The sequence below is a fragment of the Polypterus senegalus genome, chromosome 4, assembly GCF_016835505.1.
Source record: "Polypterus senegalus isolate Bchr_013 chromosome 4, ASM1683550v1, whole genome shotgun sequence".
Classification (NCBI taxonomy): Eukaryota; Metazoa; Chordata; class Cladistia; order Polypteriformes; family Polypteridae; genus Polypterus; species Polypterus senegalus.
In genome coordinates, this window is record NC_053157.1 from 276,840 (window position 1) to 302,619 (window position 25,780).

At 50.6% G+C, this 25,780-nt stretch overlaps 1 protein-coding gene across 2 annotated transcripts; it reads right to left on the minus strand.

Annotated features, from left to right (window-relative positions):
- Nucleotides 1-8,148: 8,148 nt before the first annotated feature.
- cep44 (centrosomal protein 44) lies at nt 8,149-25,698 on the minus strand. 2 transcript variants are annotated; one of them, XM_039750078.1, is made up of 12 exons: nt 25,624-25,698; nt 25,318-25,475; nt 23,561-23,698; nt 19,080-19,227; nt 17,516-17,647; nt 13,465-13,560; nt 12,924-13,205; nt 12,325-12,534; nt 11,928-12,006; nt 8,578-8,690; nt 8,351-8,457; nt 8,149-8,268 (listed from the first exon to the last, which is right to left on the minus strand). In XM_039750078.1, the coding sequence occupies exons 3-12, from the start codon at nt 23,647-23,649 to the stop codon at nt 8,220-8,222; spliced, it is 1,305 nt and encodes a 434-aa protein (XP_039606012.1). In that variant the 5' UTR covers nt 23,650-23,698; nt 25,318-25,475; nt 25,624-25,698; the 3' UTR covers nt 8,149-8,219. The 2 variants fall into 2 exon arrangements, with proteins under 2 accessions (XP_039606012.1, XP_039606011.1); XM_039750077.1 differs by having other exon boundaries at nt 25,318-25,685.
- Nucleotides 25,699-25,780: the final 82 nt, after the last annotated feature.

Genomic DNA, 25,780 nt, shown 5'->3' on the forward strand with positions numbered 1-25,780 from the left:
GCCCACCCTGTAAAAGAGAGGGGATTTGGGAGAAGGCGCTGATTACACAATGAACCACCTTGATTGGCACCCGGGTGACACCTCACCACCGCACTGGGAGGGACAGTGTGAGCTTATTTATGATGGCTGGTGTGCCAGTCCTGCCACCAACCCCCAAGTCCCCCTCCCATAATGTCATACCCAGAACAAGGACAGTGCTGGCATTTACAGGGTTCAAACTGGCACTCTCTCAAGCCTCAGAGCCATCACTTCGCCCGTATCCCATAACAGACAGCCAGAAAGTGGGCACGAGGGTCCCAAACATCCAACGTCAGCGCAGACAGCTTAGAAGCCAATCAGGAAAGGAGCAGAGTGTGGGTGTGGCCTAATGACGCGTAGTGGGCGTGGTCATGAAACCAAAAGCACAAAGTGAGGACAAGAGGGGTGCAGCCAATCAGCATTCTCTCACATGGCAGTGGGCGGGCTTAGCAAGCGCACATTCCCCATCGTCTGCCATGTCGCAGTAATTAGGGGGTAACGTCTGGTTCTGGGGGCACAGACTAACCTGTAGTGAGTGGTCTCAGTATAGTCCAGATCACCAGGTGTCGGGAAAGGAGAGTTCAAACTGGAACTGTAAAGTGATGGGTGCCCATCTGAGGAGGTGAGATGGGCAGTAACTGTGTGGGCATCACCCCTTCTTATAAGAATACATAAATGAGGTCTGCAGACCAAAACAAAACGAAGGCTGGTGTGGACTGTGGGGGGCGCTCATGAGTCATCTCTAAACTTTGATGACAAAAGGGATGGAAAAAAGAAGCGCGAATGAGCGGGTGGCAGCTCCATGTGCCCACCATCTGCCTTCACCTTTCCTTTACCATCTAGTGACCCCACTGCCCACTGCTGCTGAGCTCCAGGTGGGTGCCACCCTGCCTGATCTCCCTTAGGGCTTTGTGAGGCTCCTTGTTCCACCTGTTGGCACCCCCTGTGATTTGTCACAGCTAAACGCCTGGCCAGAGGTGACCCCGACGTTGCCCACATCTCCAGTGTTTGGTTCTTTGTGTGTCTGACTGAAGTATAGCGCCTTGCAGCTTAGTGGACGGTAACTCAAATAAATCACAATCAATGTCATTCCACCAGTGACTGCCAGAGGGCAGCAGTGGCAATGCAGGCCTGGAGCAAAGTGGACAGTGGCCGAGACCCCCCAGTGCCCTCTTCAGAGTCCCTCATTTTAAAGCCATGCTGGACATCTCTCTGGTGCCCCCCGTGTCCTCCCTGGTCACTCGCTCTCCTCTGTGCCCACAAGCCCTCGACTTGTACTTGACACAGTAGAAAGGCGCTATAGGCACGCTATATTAGGCCTGGGCACTTCAACTAGTGGGCACCTCATCCCACGTATCTGATGCTGCTGTGCCAGGCTGTTACCCCCTGGCAGTCTTATACAGGTGCACTCGTTGGGCAGAATTCACTGTTACATTGGTTCTGTTGCCCATGTGCCCACTGGCAGTGAGCAGGTGTGAACTTTTAACTGTGCCCACTGTTTGGCAGTCTTCAGTCCCTGAAATGGACTAAGTGGGATCAGCAGTGGGCAGATTGGCACAGCATGAGTTTGATTGGCAAGGGGAGAAGGGTGTCAATCACTCTGATGGGCACTGGCAAACTGGTGGTCACATCCTGTCCAATGATGGCTCACAGTCTTCATGTCCAAGAGATCAAACAACAGAGGTGCCCATCAGGAACCCTGAGGGCCAGGCAGGATTGGGGCGACCTCCAACACCTCCTCAGACCCCCTGATGCCCTTCTAAGCCCACCTGAGCTTTATTGTTACGTCAAGGTTTTTGGTGACCCTGCAGGGGGCGCCAGTCTGTCCTTTCAGGTGCCTTCATATTCCACATGCAGGTGGTCTGTCCATTCTTTCTTCACTAAAACACCCCTGTGCGACTGTCCACCTGTAGGGGGCACTGGCTGCCCACACACCCCCTCACCTCAGCTGTGTCTCTGTGGCAGGGCCCAAATGAACACAAAACAATGTGCCCAAAACCCTGCGTGCTGTGCCACCATACTAATGCCCCACTTCAAGGTGCTGTGATGGCAGAACAGAGGAAGAAAGCCACTCAGTGCCACTGTGGTCACACTGGGCAGGCAAGTCACCCTGAGTGGAAACCCCGACACCCTCACCTCAACTCACAGTAATGTACGAGATGGCACTAAAAGAAACAAACCCAGCATGATGGGCACACGTGGACCACCTTAGATGATCGAGACGGACAGCGAGCCCCGCCCCCTCAGGACCACCAACCAATCCCAGTCCAAGAGCCACGCCCAGTAAGCCGTCACATCAGCCTTGGCCCCGCCCCTCTGGTCACTAAGCATTTCTAAGTCACTGCCCACAAGACGCACCCAGTCAGGCTCAGGTGGGCAGGCCCCTGCTCCTGCCACTCATGTGCCCACTAGCTTGGTACAGAGTGGTCCTCAGGACTTTTGACTGTACTGTCATGGTGGGAGTGCAAACCATCGGGGATTTGGTGGCACATTCTGCTGGGGCACTTGCGATTCTCGTTGTCAGGGCACTTGGCTGTGGCACAGCGATTTGTGTTAAAAGGGCTCCGAGATCTCAGCATGCCACCTATGCCAGTTTGTATTTTGGGAATTGTCACCCACTACTGCTGTATGTTTGCAGTACAAGTGTGGAGGGCTGCTGTGCCCATCTGGCACACCCGCTGCTGCTTTTCATTACGCCACTTGGAGGTCCTTCAGAGGCTCACTTTGGAATTTTTCATTAATTTCCACTTAAGGAGAAAATAAAAAGCGGCGAGCAGCCAAAGCTAAAAGGCGGCAGACGCGGCACTTGTGCCCGACTTCAAAAAGCTCGGCTGGCGAGCCTAATGACGCGGCTCACATCTTTCATACCATGCCAGCAATATAAAAGGCCAAGAGGGGCTGCGGTGGGCTTGTTCAGTGCTGCAGACCACCAACAGCACAGCAAAGAGTGCCCCCTTCTGGATGGCACTCAGGTTCACAAAGCGACACATGAAGGCGTGTGATCTGATTGGCCAGGACAGAGGGATCCTTATTCTGATTGGCAGTAGAGCGGCCCCCTACTCCTCAGCTGTGTCACTGTCCCCACGAAGCCCCCAACTCGACCCACGCTGGTGTGGCAGTGATTACGTTAAAGGCCACTGGAGGAATTTGGGCGCTGCCCTCACCTTTCAAACTCAGCCACACAAACACCTGCTACCCCCCCAGCCCACCAAATCTGTGACAAACTCCTCCACATTTAAAGTAACGTCACCATACCCAACCCCACTGCAGCGGGCAGCACCTTCATGAGTGGTGCCACTGCTCTGTGAGGTGGGCAGTACAGGGCAGCTGGAGTCCTTCCAACTCACAGTGGCCCCCTGAGAAATGAGAGAATACTGGGCACAAGTAAGGGTCTGAATATGGCAGCCTGGCAATGCCGGTTTAGAGTCACTCAGTAAAGGGGCTTCATTTCCTTCTGGTGGGCTCAGTTCATTCAAAATATGTGAAGGTGTGCAGATCTGCCTCAACACCGGGGGGCGCTGTACTCACAGCGAGCTGCTATGCCCATCACAGCGCTGCTCACGTCACAAATTGAAATTGCTCTTGCGTAGGCGCTGGTGCCCAGAGGTTGGCGCTGTCTGGCCAGGCATATTAACGCAGCTGAGCTCAACATTTTAATGGCTGAATATCACAGTGAAGATGCCAGCTTGGGCAGCGCAGTCTCAAATGCTGCTGGCACGGTGCATCTTTAGAACCTGCAGGGTGGTGACTGATCGGCGGAGCTGGTGAAGGCTGAGTGGTGGGCAGTGGCCAGGGACAGGGCAGAAGATGCGGGGGGCACTGGGTGTCATTGCTTTGGTCAAGTACCTCGTGGTGCTCCTTGGCGGTCCAGGCCTTTACCAGATGATTGCTGTGGGAGAAGTTGAAATACGAGAGTGGGCACAAGAGATCCACAGCAGATGGCCACCCAGTGACACCACTGAGAGAAGCAGAGGGGGCAACTTGGCTTTACTTTATATATACAAGGCAGTCTGTCAATCAAGTGTGGATTTGATATAGCGCCTTACACTTCAGACGAGGGGAATAAAACAATGGCTGAGGCTGGAAAGGATGCTTAGCACTGGCATCTGGTGGGCCATCCCTTTATATAGCGCCTTTTAGACCAAGCGTCACCACTTGTGTCCTGCTAATTTCATACTATATAGCGCCTTGACATGTCAACGTCTGATCCAGCTGTTTTATTAGCTTCACTTTCTACTGAAGGACTTAGGAAAGGGATCAGCGATTATCAGCTACAGTGGTGCTCACGTCATGGCATATATAGCGCCTTTTGCTGAGGGGCCGTTGCTCAGGTTTAATGTGGATGCCCCAGTGGCACGCAGTTCATGTGCTTGTTGTTCATTTTTTCCAGTCACATTCCAGATGCCAGGCTGCCCACTTTTACTCACCCAACATGAGGATGGGCACCTGCTCTCACCATCCACACAGACCCCATTTCCACCATTCCAGCTGCCAAGGTGACTAAGGTGGACCTTCAGCCATAGAGCTGGGCTTGGACCACTCGGACCCTTTAACGGCTAAACACGATGGCACAATCCCATCTCTACCGTGTGGAGTTGGAGCTCACGTGGGGCTTCGTCCCCGCTGCCCACATCAGACAGACCACCCAGGGGTCAATGGCCATTTTTACTGGTCACAGATTGCATTCCCTGAGCTGCCACCACCCTGGCCACTCAGCGCTCACACACAAGCTCACCGTCTGTGGTAATGACCCCCATACTTAGTGGCTGCCCACCCCCGTTTCTTCTACACAGCCACAAGCCCAAGACGGTCTTATCCTTCAATCCTGCCAACTACGCCAGCCCATCTCATTCAGCAGCCTGGATTGTGAACCCACCACCGTCTACAGGTAATGAGGTGCTAACAGAGAGGCAAGGGTTCAAATGCCAGGCTAACGCCAGGCCCAGTGCCCAGCATGGAAGGTTTGAGTGTTGGGCCTCATTTTACATAAACTGTGTGGCACCAGCCATCTATGGGCACAGCCTCGCCATTTTCACCTCTGCCCACCTGAAATTGGCTTAAGTTTAGTTGTTTTGTTAATTGGCCGTTTGACCAACTGCAGCTCCCTTTTCTATTTGGCGTCCCCCCACCCCACCTCATCAAATTGGCACAGCTGATAATTTTAGAGCCCTGCATGTCGTGGATTTAAATCGAATCGCATTGTAAAGTTGATGTGAAAGGCACTATACTGTACATAAAAAAGTGACTGGTGGTGCCACCCTGTGGCCGTCTCCGGTACTGCACCAGTACTCGGGTCAGGACAGGGGCTGCAGTGGGCAGGAGGACAGCTAGTGACTTGTCCACACATAGGAAGATGGCAACCACCAACCCACCAAAAGGCACAGACCTCCTCACAACATCGTGGAGCAGCACCAGCGGAGGACCACCAAACACACACCCGCTGCTGCATCAGGGGTCTCAATTGGGTTGACTTCCAGCTCCTGTAACCTCATAACTTGAGCACCACATGGAGGGCACAGGTGGTACTGGACAGAGGCTTACAGAGCCCTGGGGGTGGGCTGGACCCCCTATGCATCTAGACTGGAGTTACCAAAAGAGCACCCCTTGGTGTCCATGGCATGGGGTGGTGCTTTGGGACGAAGATGTGGAAGTCTAGGGCACAGAAATGGCACCCCTCACGTGTGTCCCTTAACCTCCATAAACAGCAGCCCTTGGTGGCCACCTATGGCACCAAATGAATTGACTGTCCCTGGGCTGAGGCCACATGGCACTAAAAACAAACACAACATAGGTGGCACTTGAAATCATCTTCAGAGAATGGGTAAGGTTGGTGGTCACTAAAGTGGCACCTAAAAGTGCCTCGCCATGAATTTCCAAAATGCCATCCAAAACCTCCACCCGTCTCAGCAAGCCCCCAATTTGAAGAAGGCACCTGAGATGTCCAGATGAGCCACCAGAGGGCGACAGAGCTTCACTGCCGTGGGTGGTTGGGGTCCTGAGCAGCTCACATTGTTGTGCCACAGCCTTGAACGGACACCAGGTGACACTCAAGCCCCCAGAATGACAAAGTACCTCCAGGAGTTTAGGGATCTTTGACAATTTATTAAAATAAAGTGAAAGATCCCACCGTCATGGGCACAGAGGGCCTTTGCTTTGGCTCAGCGATGGCTTGATGTGAAATGAGGAGGCCATCTGTAGAAGGTGGGCCAGCTGACCAAACTGCAGGCCATGAACTGCAAAGACCACCTTGCTGAGTTCAGAGATGGCACTGAGGCAGGGCACAGAATTGGAGGGTCTCAGTGGCCTCCCTAACTCATAAATCCAAGAACTCTGGAACACCTGCAGACCCTCTAAAGCTGAGTGGACCCTCAGGGCTTAGGAAGAGGCTGAGCTCCAGGGAACCTGATTGGGAGAAATGGGACAATCATCAGGGCGACACTCCAGAGCAGCGAGGCTGGACAACCCATCACTTGGAGTGGGCAGACGGGCACCTAAAGGACCCTCGGACTGTGAGAAACAAGTTCTGTGGTCTGATGAAAGCAAGATGGTGGTGGGCACAAGGCTGATGCTGAACCAGAGCCACCCTTAATGGAAACCTGCTTGGTGTGCTCTGGACCACCATCTGGGCCAAAGGGTCACAAAGCAAAGACAACACAGGACCCTCGGGGGTGTCCGCGAGCAGGAGGGACGCAACAGCAGCTGCCCACCTACGGCGGACCTGCGCACAATCGGCAGAAGACCCCAATTCAGGTGTGGGAGGCTTGTCACATCAAACCCAACAAGACCCCAGGCCGGAAGAGCTGCCACCAAACAGGACTGAGTAAAGGGTCCGAATCCTTGTGCCAATGGGACAGTTCAGTTCGCAATTGTGTCATTGTCAAATGAAGCCACACCACAACATGTGACAACAGGGAGGTGTCTGGAGACTTGGCCTCTTCTACTGGCGAGGCGGGAGTGGGTGGATTTGCCCCCCCATTGGCTCAGGTTTTCTTGCACAAACCCACCCTGCACAGACAGACAGGTCGGGTGAACGGGCGGCAGTGAAATCAGCCCAAGTTCGTGTTTGGTCACCCAGTGAAGGACTGGCACCATTTCCAGGGTTTGTCCCTCCCTTGTACCCTATGCAGGGCCCACCACGAGCCTGCTGTGGGACAAGTTAAGCTATCACATGACCCACCCTCGTGGCCTTCAATGCTACAGGACAGCTGACCACCAAGGAGGTGAACTGGCAGAAGTCATTCAAGAACACCTGGGAGCAGCGGACCACTTGATCACTAAACCCACCAACCTCAGGCTTCTCGTCACACGGCCTAAAGCGCAAATGCAGCGCAGTCCCAAACGTCCGTCTGTCTGTCTGTCCCGGGCCATCACTCGAGAACATGCGTGTTCCTTCTTTCAGAACCTGATGTTCAAACTCCCTTAAAACACAGACGGACATTTTTAACAAATCCACGACAAAGGAAGGGCGGGAGCGGTGCAGGCCGCCGAAGTCCAAGGATTGAACATAGACCTCGGTGTTAATGGGGTGGCAGCGCGCGGCTCTCCGTTACCTGCCACGGGGTACGAGATTCATAAAGGAGGGCTAACATCTGTTGGAATGAAAGAGCAGCTGGACGGAGACACAGAACACACTTGTCCTTTTGTTACGGTGGCCACTCGTCCAGGGTACTCGCATGGGACACACAGGCTGTCCCGTATCTCCATCGACGTTCAATAATAAAGTCCCCTGGAATCCCCCCATATCTGTGACACGCCCATCCCACATCTCAACCATAGAAAACGAGCCCCCCAACCTCAATCCCAAATGTGACTTCATGGAGTGTTTCTGCGATGGACTCCCCAGTCTATGGGCTCAAATGGACTGTGGTGAGGGTCCAGATACCTGTAAGGTGCCCTCTGCTACCCCCATTTGGCACTGGCTCAGTATGCTACAGCAGGAGGTGGCTTTGGTGTCTCATTAAAATGCACACTGTGCCAACCGGGCACACACCCAAGCTGGTAAGAAATGAAATGCCCTGGGCACCTGGCACCAGCCCGACTAGGGCGGTATGACGATGACGACCGCCCGCCCAATCCATGGCGAGCATCGGGACCCTGAACACGGACACACGACGTCACAGGACCACCGGGCACTTTGCACCACCGCGTATTTTAATCGCACAAACTGAGGAGGGCAGCCGTTCGTTTGATCCTTGTGGTCCCTAAGATGGCTCCACGTCACACTTCAGCAGCTCTGCAGTCTCCTTCATCCTGAAATGAGAAGCCCTCTTTAAAAGAGCCAGCCTTGGTGCCGTGCCCTGCCCTAAGACCCCCGACTCTCCTCTGTACTCACAGATGTCCGATCCTGTGCAGCCGCTCCCTGGCATGGCTCTGCACCAGAGACAGGGAGGCCGACGCTCCACGTGAAGAGCTTTGAGAGAGCGGCTCTTTGGCGCAGGCCTGCGGAAGACGACGGCAAATCAGTGGGAGCCGAGCGCCCGCCTGTGTATATCAGACATGGCAGCTTGTTCCTTTGACCCCGCGCTGGAATGTAGCTCAGCGGCTGCCAGTTACACTCACCTTTGAAACTTCTGTCAAAACAAGAGAATTGATGTGAGCTGCGTCTGTGGAGAGGATTGAGTCGTATCCACTTGAGTTATGATGACGGCTCTCTGGCGTCTTGGATCTCGAGTCTGAATCGGGGGGAGAGAGAGAGAAAATAAAACAAGAAATAAGCGCCATTGGATTTAGCGAGTTATTCCCTGCAATGGTACTGAAACACAATTCAGGGATTCACGTTTAGGGCGACCCCACGACTTTTTGCTTTAACTGCGGACACGTCAGTCCACCAGGCTCCACCTGCACTGGCAATACGGCCAACCTGGGGACAAGCGGGGGCACCGAGACGTCTGATCACTCGCTTTAACCCCAAATAGAAAAATGAAAGAAGCTCAGACGTTGCCATTCTGTGAACATTGGTAACCTTATGCCACCATATACCCACTACTCAGGTGCCAGGGTGCCTGCATCTGCTCCCTGAGCGAGTGCCCTACTGTGTCTCTGCCCACCTGTCTTTGGCCTTCACTTCATGGCACCCTCTGATCTTTGCGTTCCCATCAGGTTTGTGTGCTTTCAGAATTCAAAATGAGGAACATCACATCAAATACAAACTCACACCGACGATGTGCTCACTGAAAGGCACAATATAAAGTCGGACAGATTCATCTGCCTACGTTTGGTGTCCCCAAGGAGGAGGAGCCTGGGGTGGTCAGACCCGAGGACCCCCAAGCTTTTTATTCCCAACATTTCCTCCTTACATGGTCTGATCATCCTGGCCTGCGCCCCAATTCCCGAGTTTTAAACGCTTACCTTTGTCACAGCGGACCCTCTCCTCTACCGTCTGCTCCCTTAAGTGTATCTGATGGCCAGTGAGCGGTGCAGACGCGGGTTCAAACAACACTGGATGTTAAAGGCTTCTGTGTCACATGACTTGTCTGCTCGTGAGGAGACGTCAGGAACGAGGCAGCCGACGTGTGAATGCGACACTCAAGAAGCAGCATTTAAAGAACAGGAGGAAATACAAATGTGTTTGAATGTCTCAGAATAAGGACGTCAACACAGAAAAGGGGGCAGCTCACTAAAGCACGAGGTCAATTCAAACGAATAAGGAGAGGGGACCACCAGGACTAAACATCAATGACCACACGGTATGGCAGCCATCACGATGTGCCAACCTGGCTGCCAAAATGTAGCATCAGGTGGTCTTGTGCCAAGGCTGCTTCATCTGTGGGACTCTGAATGACAAGAAGGAGCCTGTAGAGTGTGTGGACACGTTGGGTATGGTGCCCCGCTTGTAACCCACCAACGCCACGGGGTTACCACTAAAGACCTGGAGCGCAGGTGCAGGACTGGGCCGGGCTGGGCTGTAAAGGCCAACATGGCACCTTGGCAGCAGAGGCCTGCTTCTTGTAAGTCAACAGGATGCAGTTAACAACATTAAAAACAGGATGAGGCCGAGTGGGAGAATTAGTGCGGAGAAGTTACTTTTTAATAGCAAACACGCAACTTTCACAGAGCTCGTGTTGGCCGTACTTGCCAAGGAGACTCGGCTCTCTTGATGCCAGATCTACCAGTCCATAGTAGTCAGCGGGACGCTCTGCGCTGTGGTCACCTGGGGAAGCCTACAACATCACAGGACGAACCCGGGGCAAACTGGAAGCTGGGGTAGAAAAGAGGATGGCGGCACAAATGGATGCCATCATGAAAAACCCCTCCAGGGGGCGCTCTCTCGAAGCACTTTCAGACGCGGTGGGCTAAGGAGTGCCTCCGAGGGTCTTTTCTGCCCGCTGCTGTCAGGCATTTCAATGTTTCCTCCCAGGACACTCAAGTTTACTTTTTGACACCGGAACAATACACATGTTCATTTATATTTATATCGATTGCGGGCGGCACGGTGGCGCAGTAGGTATCGGTGCTGCCTCGGAGTTAGGAGACCAGTGTCTGCATGGGTTTCCTCCGACAGTCCAAAGACATGCAGGTCCGGTGCATTGGCGATTCTAAACTGTCCCTAGTGTGTGCTTGGTGGGTGTCCGGCGGTGGGCTGGCGCCCTGCCCGGGGTTTGCTTGGATTGGCTCCAGCAGACCCCGTGACCCTGTAGTTAGGATATAGCAGGATGGATAATGGATGGATATCGATTGGTGCGTTGGCGGTGTTCTTTGTCCTACCCTGCTTTACGCATGTGAATTTCTCCTTAGCATTAAATCACACTTACTGCGTCCAATCCAATATCACTGGTGCAGCAGCCAGGCCTATAAAGTGAACGTTAAATTTAAATAAGCCTTTGTTTAGAACACAATGACACAGATAACGGGAGCCGACGTGTCAGTGGAACATTCAGGACATTCTGCAGAATAAGCTCAGACGTAAAGAGGTGGTCTGCCTACAAATGAGGCCATGGAGGCACACAGGCATCTACGCGCAGAAACACGGCCTCCAACGGCGGACAGAAAAGCACAAAGATAAGAGAAGGGTTCATTTTGTGTCAAATGCGCTGGCACGGCGGACCTTTTGGATCAAACGCGATGCTGCAGGATTTGGAGACGCCGAAGAAGTGCAGCGACACCTACAGCCAATCAGACAGCACAACAGGAGGGTCAATAACGTCTGGTGGTCCTGCGACAGCAGTGGCGGACCCCTTTGGCACATTGTTTGGTGTGGTGGGGGCAGCTGCTCATTCGGTCTCTGAGCACCCCCCCCGCGCAGGTTTACCTCTGGCTGGAGGTTTGATTCTCCTTTGTAACCATCAGAGGAGTAAGCAGGGAGTCCAGCGAATACGCGGAAAGGCCTCCTCTGTTTGTTATTCAGGTTCATCTTTACTGGGTTTGTATGCATATCAGGAGGACGATGTTTTGCTGGCGTTATTGCCATTTGTTCCTCTTTTTATAAAGACAGACCCTGCGTATGCCACTGAAGTAAATGTGGTGGTGTGCCAGCCTACAATACCAACGCACCCGACGTCAGCCTGACTCTACTATACAGGATAGAGATAAGCGCACTACCAGCGTCAGAAGTCATGTGAATATACACAAGTATACACGCACACACACACACGCGAAGGAGGGAGCCGAACAGAACCTCCGCTACGACAGTTTGGCTTCTCTGCGTCTGAATTGTTCCGTCAATCCGTTCTCTAAACAGAGCAACACCAGACACCACACAGGGACACCGCTACTCTCCAATGTCACTTATCATGGCGCTGCAGAGTGGCAACACGTCGATGTCTGTCAGGCGTAACTCCACAAATGGGGAACCTGAACTACTAAAATGACAACAGCCATTCAAAGAACTGCAGAGAACAAAGGCATCAGCTTGTACAGAAACGTCAAGCAGGCTCGCGGTCATGGCCCAAACCCCCTGAAGAGAGACGTACCCAAAGTGGTGTCCTGGTCCAGTTCAGCTTCAGGAGGTAAGGTGGGACTTCCTGTCACTCTGTTTAGGGACGAATCGTTCTGTAAATGGGAAAAAAAGAAAACTCAAGTGTGTGTGTGTGTGTGTGGAAAAAGTGACAGGTGTGGGGGGTCCAAGTGGCACCTGAACAGAGCGGGCCTTTTACAACAAAAGAGCACCATCATGGGGGGTCCCTTGTTTTTACATACAGCTCTCAACAAACGGCGAGCTCGGGCTTCATGTTTCAAAAGGACACATTCACTCACAAACAAAGCCTCTTTGCTGTCTTAAAGTCTTTCCCAGCAGACACTGGCAGGCCAGCACACACACTCTCTCTCTCTCTCACACACCCCCACACACCCCCAGCTGTGCGGCCGTACCTTCGTGGAGCTGAGAATCCACTCTGTTTCCAGGAGCACAAGTCGGCTCACCAGGTTGTCCCACTCCAGCCTGTCTATTATCACTTTTCCTTTCATCTCTTCCTCGACGACCCATAGCCTTTCCTCCATCACAGACAACTTCTGTATCTTCTCTTGACACTCCGAGAGCTGCTGTCGCAAATCCTGGAGCTGCGTATCTTCAGCCATCGCCTGTCAAACACAATCAGCTCTGTGAAGTCGCAATGGCAGCTGTATATCACTTTAATGGCAGGGCAGACGGCGTGAATATCCAGGCAGGCCGGCGGTACCCGAGGACGTGCACAACGGGGAGAGTCGCCCGACGTTTGCGTCTCCAGCGCCAGGCCTCTTACTCAACACCACGGCGGCCATCCGCCGACTTTACACAGAAAGATGGCCCCACCCCTCGCCCGACCTGCTCCAGCAGTAACCCACCCATGAGTGGCACCCAAGGCCAGCAGCAAAGCCTTTGGCTTGTCACAACTCTGGACTGGGATCGGAGCAGAGCTGGAGAAACACTTGGCTCAGTAAATGAATTAGAAAGGCTTTGAATTACAAGAATATCTTAAAAACGGACTCACCGTCACTTCACTACCACAGAGCGGAGGTACAGTCAGGCGCGAAGATTCAGCCGATGAGGTAAAGCATCCAGCAGGACGTTCAATGCCGTCGACCCCCAGAGACTGAGATCGCAGTACAGGGCGGCACACACTCACTTCCTGGACGCACGGAGCTTTAGTCGGCCTCGGCAGTAAGGAATCATCATCATCATCATCTACAAACTCGCTGTCACAATGTGACGAAGGTGAACGGGGGCGACTGTCTACAAAGCCAACCACATGTTTTTCCACTAAAGGTTTGGTCTGCAAATGAAAAACAAAAGAAGGCAAAGGTAGCAGACAGCCAGGGCTTTAGTTTGAGACACAACCGGCCACGGGGTGAGGGGGCAATGCAGCCATGAAGGACTTGACTGGCCAACTCACAAAGTCTAAAAGAGCAAATGACGAGGAGCCGCACGTGACCCCGACGCTCAAACCATCAGGGGCGATCACAAAGAATTACACTTGGGAGGTTCAAACAGCAGCACAACGAGTGAGGAGGAGGAATAAGGATGGCGATTACCTTGTAAGGGAGGTCAGGGAAGAGCCTCTCATGCCCACCTTGTGATGGGGCACTGCTGGGCACACTTGGAAGTCTCTTCTTCAGCTGGGATTTGGACTGTAAAATAAATACATTAAAAAAAAAAAAAAAACACACAAATGTCAAAGGAGATTTAGAACGTGCATCTCACACACACACACACACACCTTAAGCTGAACGCCGTCTGTTAAAGTTTAGCAAGTCTAACATCAAATCCGCTAACCTCAAGGACAGCCAAGCTACTAGAACATCCATTGATATTACGGAGAGCCTTAGGGTTAGGGTGGAATCCAGCGAGCGTCTGTCTGCGCAAACCGACTTGGAATCCAAGGGCCCTTTCAAAATGAGCTGTAATTAAATGACGGACCCCCAAAACAGGAGAGCTCACAAAGTGACTTGTGCTGGACTGTTGAACAAAGCAGATACAAGAGCTTAGGAAGCCATAACCTACCTGTGTGTGTGTGTGTGGACGTCCGCCCTGCTGAAGAGTGGTCAGGTGAGAGCAGGCCATGGAGTCCAACTCACCAACTCAAGTTTGAAGGTCTCCCAAGTCCTGCTGTCCATCACACTACTTGGTCGCTCACTCTCTGTGTGCGTTTGTGTCATAAAATGAGATTTTCTCCCATTTCAGCCAAACCTGCCCTTAAGATGTTCCTGGCAGGGTCCGTGTTTTGGATGAAGATTTCATTGTAAAGTGACAGCTTGGACCACCCCCTCTTAATTGCCTTCCTCTTGTCACACACCTCAGTCAGGTGACCTCTTAAAGGCTGGTCTCCTTCATGGCACCCCAAGGGTAGTCCTGTAACATCTCCAGACCTTCTCCTCTAGTGCCGTTATGTCCTTTCTGTAATGCGAGCCCCAAAGTGCACACACAACTCCAGAGGAGGCCTCACTATTGGTGCTCATCAGCTTATGAAGGACCTCCATACATAGACAGCAATGGCTCCTGCGTACTCTCTGGATGTCCAGTAGGACTCAGCTGCTTTTCAGAAGTTGTATTTTCATGTCTCACGTGTAAATTTCCTACATCAACACTTCAGATGTCCTCATCCACTAACCCACCCAGGGCCTTATTCCGTCCAGGAGCCTCCTATTCTTCATCATTTGCCATTCTATCTCACGTGGTCAGCTTGTTCTCATATTTTAAATTTTGTCCCCGATGGCCACCGCCTCCAACACCATGGAATTCTGATCACATTCCTCCCATAAGCCTTTGCTCGCAGTGCTTAAGCAACATTCACACCCACCTGAACTTCTTCTAGTTTGACCACAAGCCTCTCACGCTGGGCCTGAGCCAAAACCTTTTGAAACTTCAACCATAATGTCATCTGCGCCTCCTGACCGTCTGCTTTCGTTTCTTCCTCACACAGTTCCACCATTGAAGTCAAACATGGGGTGCCCATCTAAAACCCCTGCTGACTGCCTGTTCGCATTGCTTGATGCACAATCATTTAAATAAGAATTGCTCTCGCTTCAGAAATCAGCTGCTAATTGTGTGCCACATGCCATTAATAAGCTAAACGGTTTATGAAGGGACCAGCAAAGTGCAAAACCAGAGCACTACAGACCCCGAGATCTGCCAGTGAGGGGCCGGCCCTGAACTGCCAGCTTTCATGGCTTTTCACCTTCATTGGCAGTCATCTTGAGTTTTTTGCAGTTCCATTATGCACCAGTAGGTGTCGCTATAGGAATACGTATACACAGCAGGTAGAGGAAGGCATTCGACTCCCATCACAATTCCTGGCCCACCACTGACGGTGGAGGTAACGGTGCCCAGTGGGCAGAGAGCACAGGTTCAACTCCACAAGCGGCAAGTCTGTGTCGAAGCGTAAAGGGGGTCACAGGTGAACAGGACTGCGTTTCAAAGAAGAAAAGTAGAAAGTTACTTATGGCTAAGAGAGTCTCCTCTGTGATGATGACGCTCCCATGACTGGCACACAGCCTGGCACCGCTTGATACTTTCTTTTAATGAAGAGGAGATTCCTAACAAGACAAACCACAGGTGATTTTGAAGGCGCTGCCTCAGCCCCCCCAGAGTCAAGGCTTCATATTGTTGTAGCCCAGAGTTTGGACGTCTGCATCAGGGACTCCAGACTCCCCTAAAGAGAAGCAGGTTAAGTTAACAAGCAAGTGTGGCCCAAGATGGCCAAGCGTTACACACACCACAAACAAAGATGGGCGATTTGTGTTCGTAACTGGGTGGACGCCTCCTGTGTCTCGGGTCACTGGTACCGATCACGTAAAACAGAACTCACGTAGAGTAGCAGTAAAGAGAGCGTGCCTCAGCCACCAGGGCAGGCAGCTCAACGCCTCCGGTGACAGGATGACACTTCAGCCCAAGGCCCAACGAGAACACGTCCTCCGGTCAGGCAGCCGGAGCAGCAGGTGAAGGCCTCCAGACTACGACTACACGCAGGTAGGGCTGCTTTGGCTCGGACTTGTGGTGCCACCGCGGGCCTCAGACTCCCACCATATTATTTAAAAGCTGCTATAAAAGCAGAGCACAGAAGGCCCTTTTTCCACATGCAAGGGAGTTTTGTGTCGGCGTCACTCCCAAGGTCCAGAAGGGAAAAACACACAAGTTAGGGAGGGATAAAGAGAAGCTCAAAGACAAACTTAAATCATTTAGATGAGAGCTCGCCAGTCCAGCTGGCCACATCGGTTAAATAGGAGGTGTAAACGACACCTGCTAGCAACACAGAGCGGTCACGTGGCTCCTCTTCATCGGTCAGTGCTGTAACGTATGCTCACCCGGGGACGCGTCAGTGACTCTAAAAGGTAGCACCTCATCACTTTCTGCCCCTCGTGTGTCAACCCCGAGTTTGCTACCCTCTTAACGTGGCTCAGTGAGACCCTTAGTGTAATCCTGACTGGGACGACGAGACTCCATTTTAACAAACTCCTGAAGCAAAAATCTCAAATCTCCTAACTAAATGCACCGCACAGGAGAGCAGCCACGTGTTCTTCCAGCTAGGCTGGCACTTTGGGGTGAGAATTGTGAGCGCTTTACTCGCATTCGAGTGACGTCATCTTGTGTCAGTCCTTTCACAGCCACCTTCACCAGATCATGATGATGATAATCTATTTATATAAAATGGGGTCCTGTGCAAGTAACACGACAAGATGATGTTATCATTTAGCAAAGGCTTCGAGCAACTGCTCCGACTCTCACCCTTTAATAAGTCAATTACCTGTCAGCCCGGGGGTCTTCAACATACTTTCAAACAGATACACATCAAAAAGACGCGACTTAAATCAAATCTGGGGTCAGAGTGTCATCAGAAGGCCCCGAGGCCACCATATGTTACGATGGGAACATCGCAGGCCAGGCATCTAAATAGGCTACTCTGCCACACGTTCACAAGACCACCTGGCACACCCGCTTCAATAAACGACTTCTCCACTCTCTCCATTTTGGGTCTCGGACCCTGTAGGACTAGCACTTCTGCGCACAGACACACAACTTAGATATTAGGATTGGGTAATAAACCAGCTGGCCAGGTGTAAAGGAAGTTTCACCAACATGCTAAAAAATCAGCGCCAACACTTACTGACACACGCCAACATGAAACAAGTGCCATCAAAAAAGCAAACCTGCGACTGCAAAAGGAAACCCGCAGTGTGATTTTCTGTTTGTGGGTTTCTTTCTCGAAGTCAATGTCTGTGTGTGGACTGGCAGGTCCTCGTATTACCCAGAGGCTGACGGACGACTCGACGCTGGCTCCCACGCCACGGCTCACGGTCTAAAGTTGGCGATTTCAAATTTCTTTAAGGCCAATTGCAGGCTTCACTGCCTAGTAAAACAGTCGCAAATGTCGTCAAGTGGACAGACGAGGCCCAAGACAGAGTAATCCAAATCAAAACTGGGCTCATATTCTGTTTGGGAACAAACCGTAAAGTGAGGTGGGTGCACGTCATACTGTGACCTTTGGCTATGGCCACCTCCAGACTGCAGGGCAGCTGCTGGCACCTTTACGTGGATTTCCAGCTCAGTGTCACATCGCTCAATGCAGGACCCTTTTGTCACACTTACTAATTCCTTGTGCTTATTGATCAGGTAGGTGATGATGTCACAGGTTATCGCGATTCTCCTTTCTGCATATCCACTCTGGAGAAACTGCTGCTTTGATAAGACTGGTTTATAGTGAAAGTGGTCCCGTAGCACCTGAAGAGAAAAGAAAAAACGTCCCAATTCAGTGAACCATTGGGTGTGACAAGTGCATCGTCGTCAAATCCAAGGCACAATCCAAATTCCATAACCACTAAGTGCCCATAACACGGGGCATCAAGCCACCTTGTAGGATATCCAGAGAAAACGGAACTGGTCTCAGCAGCAAGTCCTGGGGGACGCCATGCCCGCCATCATTTGCTAAGCTGGCACGGTTATTATCTGCTTTACTTCCAAATAATCCAACAGAAGCCCTGCGATGAGCCACGTCAAAAGCTGCACGTAAACCCAAACTAACTTTACGACAGCCATGAACTGGTACCCCTGAACTGGCACAGCGGTGTTCAAAGTTCAATTCTGCTTCAGTTGGGACAGAGCCCAGCTACCAACGATCATGAACTGGGCAGAGGATGGCATCTGTCATACAGACAAGTGTCGACAGCAACGTCTCTGACCCCAAGTGAGCAGTGGCAGAGAGAAAGATGGAAGATCAGAGTGGGGGCAAAGGCCTAGGAAGGAGCCGAGCAGTACGTGACGTAAACCGAAGGGAGGCTCAGCCCAAAGTGAATTTCTAGAACAGATGATGTTAAGGGAACACAGAACTGGTAAAGTGTGACAAAGTGCAATTGTGTATTAAAGGCGACACTCCACTTGTGCCCAGATTACACCCGCACTAGTGTGTGTGTTCAGGGGCCTCACCATGAAAAGAGCAGCCACAAATGCGAGTGCGCGTCGTCATCGGCCAACATCCTCACACAGAGCACTCGCCGGCTGGGTGGGTTCTTAATACTAGTTGGGTTCCATGCCCACCTTGGACCATGGATAGGTACTCTGTGTGTGCCTTTGTGCTCAAATTAACACAATTCGTTTATTTGTAGATTGGTCTTCCTTCAGACCGCCATACCACTGCACTTGTAACAGAAAATGGCCAACAGTCAGACACTTCATACCTCATCAAGAAAAACTCCAACGTATCTCGAGGGCAATCGCTCCTCCTGCAGAGCCTCACAATTCAACTGACTGGGGTGCGGCCGATTCTGAACACGTCCATAGCAAACAGCCAGACAGACGGCCATTCAGCTTTCGCGCTGCGCGCTACGAATACGGAGAATGAGCCCTCGCACTTCACCCTGTACTCCTCCTCCTGCTCATTCAACGTGAAGTGCCAGTCACCCAGTTTAATCTGCCAGGCAGGCTTAGAGCGACGGTCTAAACAGGAGTCTGACGACGCCATCCCCATGAAGTATAAAAACTAACGTTCACCTCAAACAGCAATAACTCAGCGTTTTCCACTTATGTAGGGAAGCGAAGATTGCAACAAGACTGCGGCGATCAGCCATCTCCCTCTGCAATATGCTTTTCTTGCACGGATTTCGACATCACAAGGAAGTGGAGCTCACGTTCTGTAAAATAAATCCGCGCGGCTTACCTTATAGACGCCCTCAACTAAGCGCAGGTCATTTTTTCCGGTGAGTTCGACTCCACACTCCACAAAATGCTCAGCCAAGAGCAAAGAAAAGGAATTGAAAGCGTAGCTGATGATGGGCAGAACGGACACTGGATCTCCTCTTGCCAACCTACAAAACAAATTAGACCAACAGCAGTTCTGAACGTTGAACCAGGAGGCACAAATCAGATGACACAAACTGAATGGATGTACAAAAAAAGAAAAGTCACTCCCTTGAAGCTGAAACAAACAGCTAAAGAAATTCTACATTTGCATTTAACATGGAACTCCAAAACTCCTCAAGTCGCTTGTCACGTGATGGGCCTGGCACTGCCTGCTGGACACTTTAGAACATTCGAACACTCGAGACGAGAACAGGCCCTTCAGCCCAACAAGGCTCGCCAGTCCTCTCCACTTATTACATCAAGTCGAGTTTTGAAAGTCCTTAACGTCTTTCTGTCCACCACACTACTTGGTCGCTTATTCCAAGTGTCTATCGCTCTTTGTGTAAAGAAAAAACGTCCTAATGTTTGTGAGGAATGTCCCCGTCACAAGTTTCCAGCTGTGTCCCCGTGTTCTTGATGAGCTCATTTTAAAATACAAGTCTCGATCCACTGGACTGACTCACTTCATCATTTTAAACACTTCAGTCATCAGACACTTATTCACACCAAGAGCACAGTAGTCAGGACTCCAATTCCCAGCATGCACCTTTTCTCTGCCTCAGTAAAATAAGTTTACAGGGTGCGTATTGTGCCATGCACAGAGTACAGTCAAAGTTTGATATGCAAGGGCAAATGTCACACGTCACCATTCTCTGGTGCCATCATTAACAAGTCCAACAGCCTGTCCTCAGATCTTCTGTGTGCCAGCCTACTGTGATAACCCAACAGCATCAAATTACACAGCACATGCTGGATGTTAGCACAGAGACACTCGCAATAAAAGCTTTACGGCGCCACAGAAACAACTTTCAACTTGTAGCATATTTAGGAAACAAACGACCACTCAAATGGGTGCGTTGGCGCATTGACAGGAGTGGCATAACTCACTGCTGGCACAAGTGCACACTGGGACTGCTGGTAGGCTGGCTGACAGGATATCACTGGAGCCTCCAGGAACGAATAAGAGTGCAGCTCAGAGCTCACCAGGCATCCGACTTACTGCCAGGTTTTTGTCGACCTATCTGGGCATGGCTACCCTTTATAGGCAAAGCACAAAGAATTAAGATACAGAGAAAGGGAAATGGGACTTTATGGACAAATTTAAGGTTCAACTTGATTGACAAGCACTCCATCCTGTCCCCATAATTCTGACACTTCTTCTGAGGTGCCCTGCCCGAGTTTTCATCCCAAACGCTTTTTATTTTGACCGCCCATCTTAACCTGCAGTACTGATGACCTCAAGTTTATGGACTGTGAACAAAGAAAGAAACTAAAAGGAGGGGACATCCCACCAAAGTGCGTGCTGGGTTGATGGACTTGGCAGTGATCCAAACAAAAACGTTTCTATATACCCATCTCTCTATTATATTTTATATATATATAGTAATCTTTTAGTTAGCCAATAAAAGGTGTCATTTTGCTTGACATTTCACTACTCACGTTATATATAAGATCTGTGTTCCAAGTCGCAATCTGATTGCATGGGTGGTCACGCATGTGCTTGGTCTACCAGTTGGCAAACATCCACCATGGTAAAGTATGCAACACACACACACGCATATATATATATATATATATATATAAAATCCTAAGCATAAAAAAGTGTACCAATCTTCTGTGACGTTTTTATGTCATACTTGCTTATTTTCAAACCTACATCAATATGTTTGGCATCCTTCTTTTGAGAACATCCTCCGACAGCAACCTCTCCCAACCACCCAGGTACAGTTTGGTGACCCACATGACGGAGCACCGGGCCACAAAGTAAAAGTGAGGACTAAGAGGCTCAGGAACAAAACATCGACATTTGGGTCCACAGCCAGTAAACTCCCCAGACCAGGGGTGGCGAACTCCAGGACTCGAGTGCCGCAGTGGCTGCAGGTTTTCATTCTCACCATCTTCTTAATTAGTGACCAGATTTCTTTTAATTCACTTGACTCAGGCGCCATAGTTGTTTCTTTGTCTTTAATTAGCAGCCAAACAATAATAAGACACAAAACAAGCCACCACATGAACAGCTCCCCTGTGCCCACCTCCCAGTATCTGAAATTAAAGAAGTGATGGTCTCGGTAAGGTTGATCTCTCAGGACACCAAAACACTGACATTGGTGCTCTTAGAATGAGCAGAAAAACAACAAGAGTGGCAGAACGAGAGCAGCAACAGGCCGGGTTATTAAATAACGACTTTAATTAACAGCAAGAATTGGCTTCTCATTAAGAAAGCAACTGGAGTGAAATTGGTTGGAGTTTGAAGCCCCAGTTTAGCTGGTCGTCTCATTTCTGCTTGGCTGTCATTTAATGAAGAAAGGAATCCACGCAGAGGGCCGAACTCTCCTAACAGGGCTATTAAAGTGATGGAGAACAAGTTAATTAGCAGTGAAAACTGGGCACCGATTAGGAAAAGGGTTAGAATGAAAACCTGCAGCCACTGCGGCACTCGAGTCCTGGAGTTTGCCACCCCTGCCCCAGACCTTAATGCCATTGAGAACGCAGGGGGATAAACAAAAACCCACCAATTCGGATTATGTAAGAATGGGTGGCTGCCATCAGTCAGGATTGGGCCCAGAAGCTGATTGCCAGACAGCATGCCAGGGTGAATTGCAGAGGCCAGCACTGTAAATCTGGACTCTGTGCCACATAAACTTCATGTCATTGTCCATAAAAGTCATAAAATTTCTCAACTGCTTGTCATTCTACTTCAGTAGACCAGAGAACCATCTGACACAAAGATCTAAAAACATGGAAGCAGCAGACTTGGTGAACACCAACACTTTGGGTCAATCATCAAACTTTGGGCCACGACTGCATTTTCCCCAATCGTGACATAAGCAGTGACAAAAGTCTCAGGGCCTACAAGGGAAGGCTGGCATTGACACATACATCACATCCAAAGCGGTCCTCTTCAGTATCAGGTTTTCTGGCACATCTAGAGCTCGATACCCTGCAGTAGGCGGACCAAGTGGGATGCCAAGTACAGACAATACGACTGTGGGGCTCAGGCACTGAATTTCTACCCCGTCATGGGCAAGCAACAGGAAAAATAAAATCTTTCCACATGTGCCTGAAGAGCAACTATGAAAGTTGGCGAGAGTTTTAAAACGCATCACACAAAGCTCAAGTGCTAAAAGTGCATCAGGGCAGCAGAGGATGCTTGCCATGCTGTCCCTATTGTCATTATGGTATGGTGTTCTTTTACAAGCCTCTGCCACCCAACATTTTAGTTGTTAATAAAAAAAACAATTCAACGCTTCTGATTCGTTTGTCTTGGGGGTAAACCCGACACTAAGGTGGTTAAGAATCAGGGGTCACGTGAATATTAGTGAAATGACGCTTTGGAATAACAGACGCCATCGTCGCTGGCAGGACCTCTCGGAGGCTGACGACTTTGTGTTCATTCTCAAAGTGAAGTGAATTGAAACATAAGATGATGGAAATGGGCAAACTAGTAAGGAAGATAAACAGCAAAAGGGGAATTCAGGGAGGACCGAGGCGAGGAAGACAAAGGTGTGCGGCCTTGTGTTGCGTGTTAAAGGTCGTGAGGCGGGGAAATCAATCCAACACGCAGTCTGCGTGCAGGACACAGGATGTGATGTGAAAAAGGGTCTGCAGGAAGCGAGTTCAACGTCGGAGTCTACAAAGGGTGTGAATGGGGAGCAGAACGCTGATGGAGGAGGCGGAAACTGAGATGCTGGCAGCAGATTTGCTTTGAGAAAAAAAGTTCAGGAAAGTTCTGCTGCTTGGGCGACATGCCGAGTGCAAACTGAGCTGCAGGCCCACAGCGTTAGCAAAAGTCAGAGGGGTATGGTGGGAACTGCCCCCCAATCGGACGTCTAAAGGAGCCTCTCTGTGCGAGGACTCGCAAGGGAATGAGAGATCACCGAGGAGAAAAGGGCACACAAAGAAAATCGACAAAGAACAGGAGTGAGCGAGAGACGGAGAAATTAAGAGAAAGTCTTGGCGGGGAGGAGAGAAAGTGATGGAGGTGCAGCCAAAGGCAGAGGATGATCAGATGAAAAGGTACACCAAGATGGAGGAGGAAAGGATGAGGTGAAGAGGATGCCAAAGACGACGCAGGCGGAGGGGATATCAAATGATATGAAGAGACACCTCACACAATACCTGGGGCTGCACAGAGTGGACGACAAACATTTGGAGACAACCAGCTAACCAGGGCAAACTGGGAAAATGAGTCTCCCACCTTCGGACCTTGTCAACCTTCAGACACGAGCACCGATTAAAATGTGTCTCTCTGTAATCAGCGCCACCACCGCCAGACAGTTCAAGTGTGTTCTTGCTTACCCAGGGTAGTCCACCTCTCTAGAATAGTTAATGGAGCGGAGCAGCTGGTCGAGTTTGCGCAGACAGCCTTTCAGATCTCCTGTAGCCATCGGTACAACCAGGAGGTCGGCCAGGAAAGGTGTTCAGAGGGCCTGCGATCTGTCAAAAGAAAACCTGTAAATAGGAGAGCTGGCAAACATACTGCTTGTAATCGTCAAGCAGAGGTCAGCTATGGATAAACCATCATTTATTAAATATACGAGCCTTAAGTGGGCACACCACTACAAAGTAAACAGACCACAGTGAGGTATCGGCACCCACCTCCTGAAGATCAACTCCGCGTCTCAACCAGGCCACCTCCGTCCGTCTGCCTGCCTGCACAGCACTTGTGTTACCGTCTCACAAGCACTGGATTACCTCGCCGCTCTAAACTGGCAAGTGGGTGTGTGCCCCGTCGTCAACTGGCACCCCATTGTGTTCGGTATTTGGTGTCAGCCGTATTGTCCGACGGTCTAGCGACAAAACACATGGAGCTCTACCTGAATACCTGCAGAGTCACAAACAAACTACGACTGACGAGCACAATAGCGCCCATCTTACCACACCAGCTCAGCTTCAAGTTTTTTTTTATTAATTTTATTACAATCCATACATAGTAATCAAGTTTTTACAAAAAAAAGAAAAAGAATTATGTTAAGAACAGATCGATCCCCACCCCTGAGACAGAGAGAGCAAGTCTGGTGATGGGGTCAACACTTTGCTATCCGGTGATGGCAAAAGGAGAGAATTTTAGTAGGGTGTCTGTGAAGTTCAAACAGCACGATGTGGGTCCTGTTACAGGCCTCGAGCCTACCGTTTTGGTGCCGTCGCCATCTAAATATCCTTCCAGAACCACAGGACACATGTCTAACAATAGCAGGCCTAGAAATCGTTAAACTGAACTGGGAGTCTCGCAGGAGTGGTTTGTGAAATACGGCATTTATTTCCAATATACACTTAGACACATAAACATAACGGACAGCTTCTAGAGCCCATGCTGAATGGCAAAAGAAAAACTGAAGACGCACACCGAGTCCTGTAAAGGACGACCTTGGCAGAGGCGCTCAGTCGCCCCCATAGCAGTCTGTCTGTCTGTCCGTCTGTCTACTTCATTAAGCCCGATGTGTTCAGTTTCAAATTCAATATGCTCACTTGATTCAACTCCCCGTTCATTTACAATCCCACATACAGTACGTTACTCTGTTTGAGTGCACATCATTGTAAAGTACGATCAGTTGTACTGTAAACATGTGTTTGGAGGATTTCCCGCAGTATCACTGCAGTACCGTATGGAGCATCCATAGCCATGTTTTGTTTGGGTGTCGGAGTTTAAAGACACCCCGTTAACGACACACACACACACGATTCGGCCGACACCCCCCGGGGCCCAATGCCCTGCCTGGGGTCGCGAGTCAGAGGGTTAATAGCCCGGCTGACGAGCACAACGAACGAACGTGCTAAACGTTTGTATCCGCGGTACATTAAAGGACAAAAAGAGGAAGACGGGGTGCAAGGCGACGAATTACATCGCTGGCGCTCAGTCACCGACACTTAAAGCCTACGAAGTTTTCGGCGGATTAGTACAACGGGTCGTGAAGTTCAAACCGCACGGGGCTCGATCCTCACTTTCTGTTCAAGTGACGACATTAAAGCGTTAAACATTACCAAAACAACAACATACACACAAACTCTGTTGCAGATAATTGTCTCGTAGTCCCAGCCTATCCCAGCCTACATACCCGCGGCTTGCTGCAGTCGGACTTCTTCTTCGGGCTTCACGTCCCTCGAGCTTTGCGTTTTCGGTTTGTTTTTGCCGGCTTAACTGCTCAGTTGCCGCTAATTGGTGAAGTGGGCGTTAGGAATGGCGCGGGTTTCGCCTTCCGCACATTCGACACGGCTGGAAAAAAAAGACTCAGTTTAGGGTGCAATGTATTTATGAAATGCAATTCAGTATCATAACTGAACCCGATAAAATATTATATTAATTTTTTAGTGCGTATTAAAAGCTGGATGAGTTATCTGAGAAGTGAACGAATTCTATTTACTTCAATTGCGAGTAGCGACTTGTCTGTATAGTTACCCGATCTACGCATGCGCGCGAAACTGGTAGCGACAACGTCATCTCTTAAGACGTTCGAGAGGGAGACGCTCTGCTCGGCGGGTGGCAGAGGAAGTGACGGGAGAGGGCGGGGCTATGGGCGT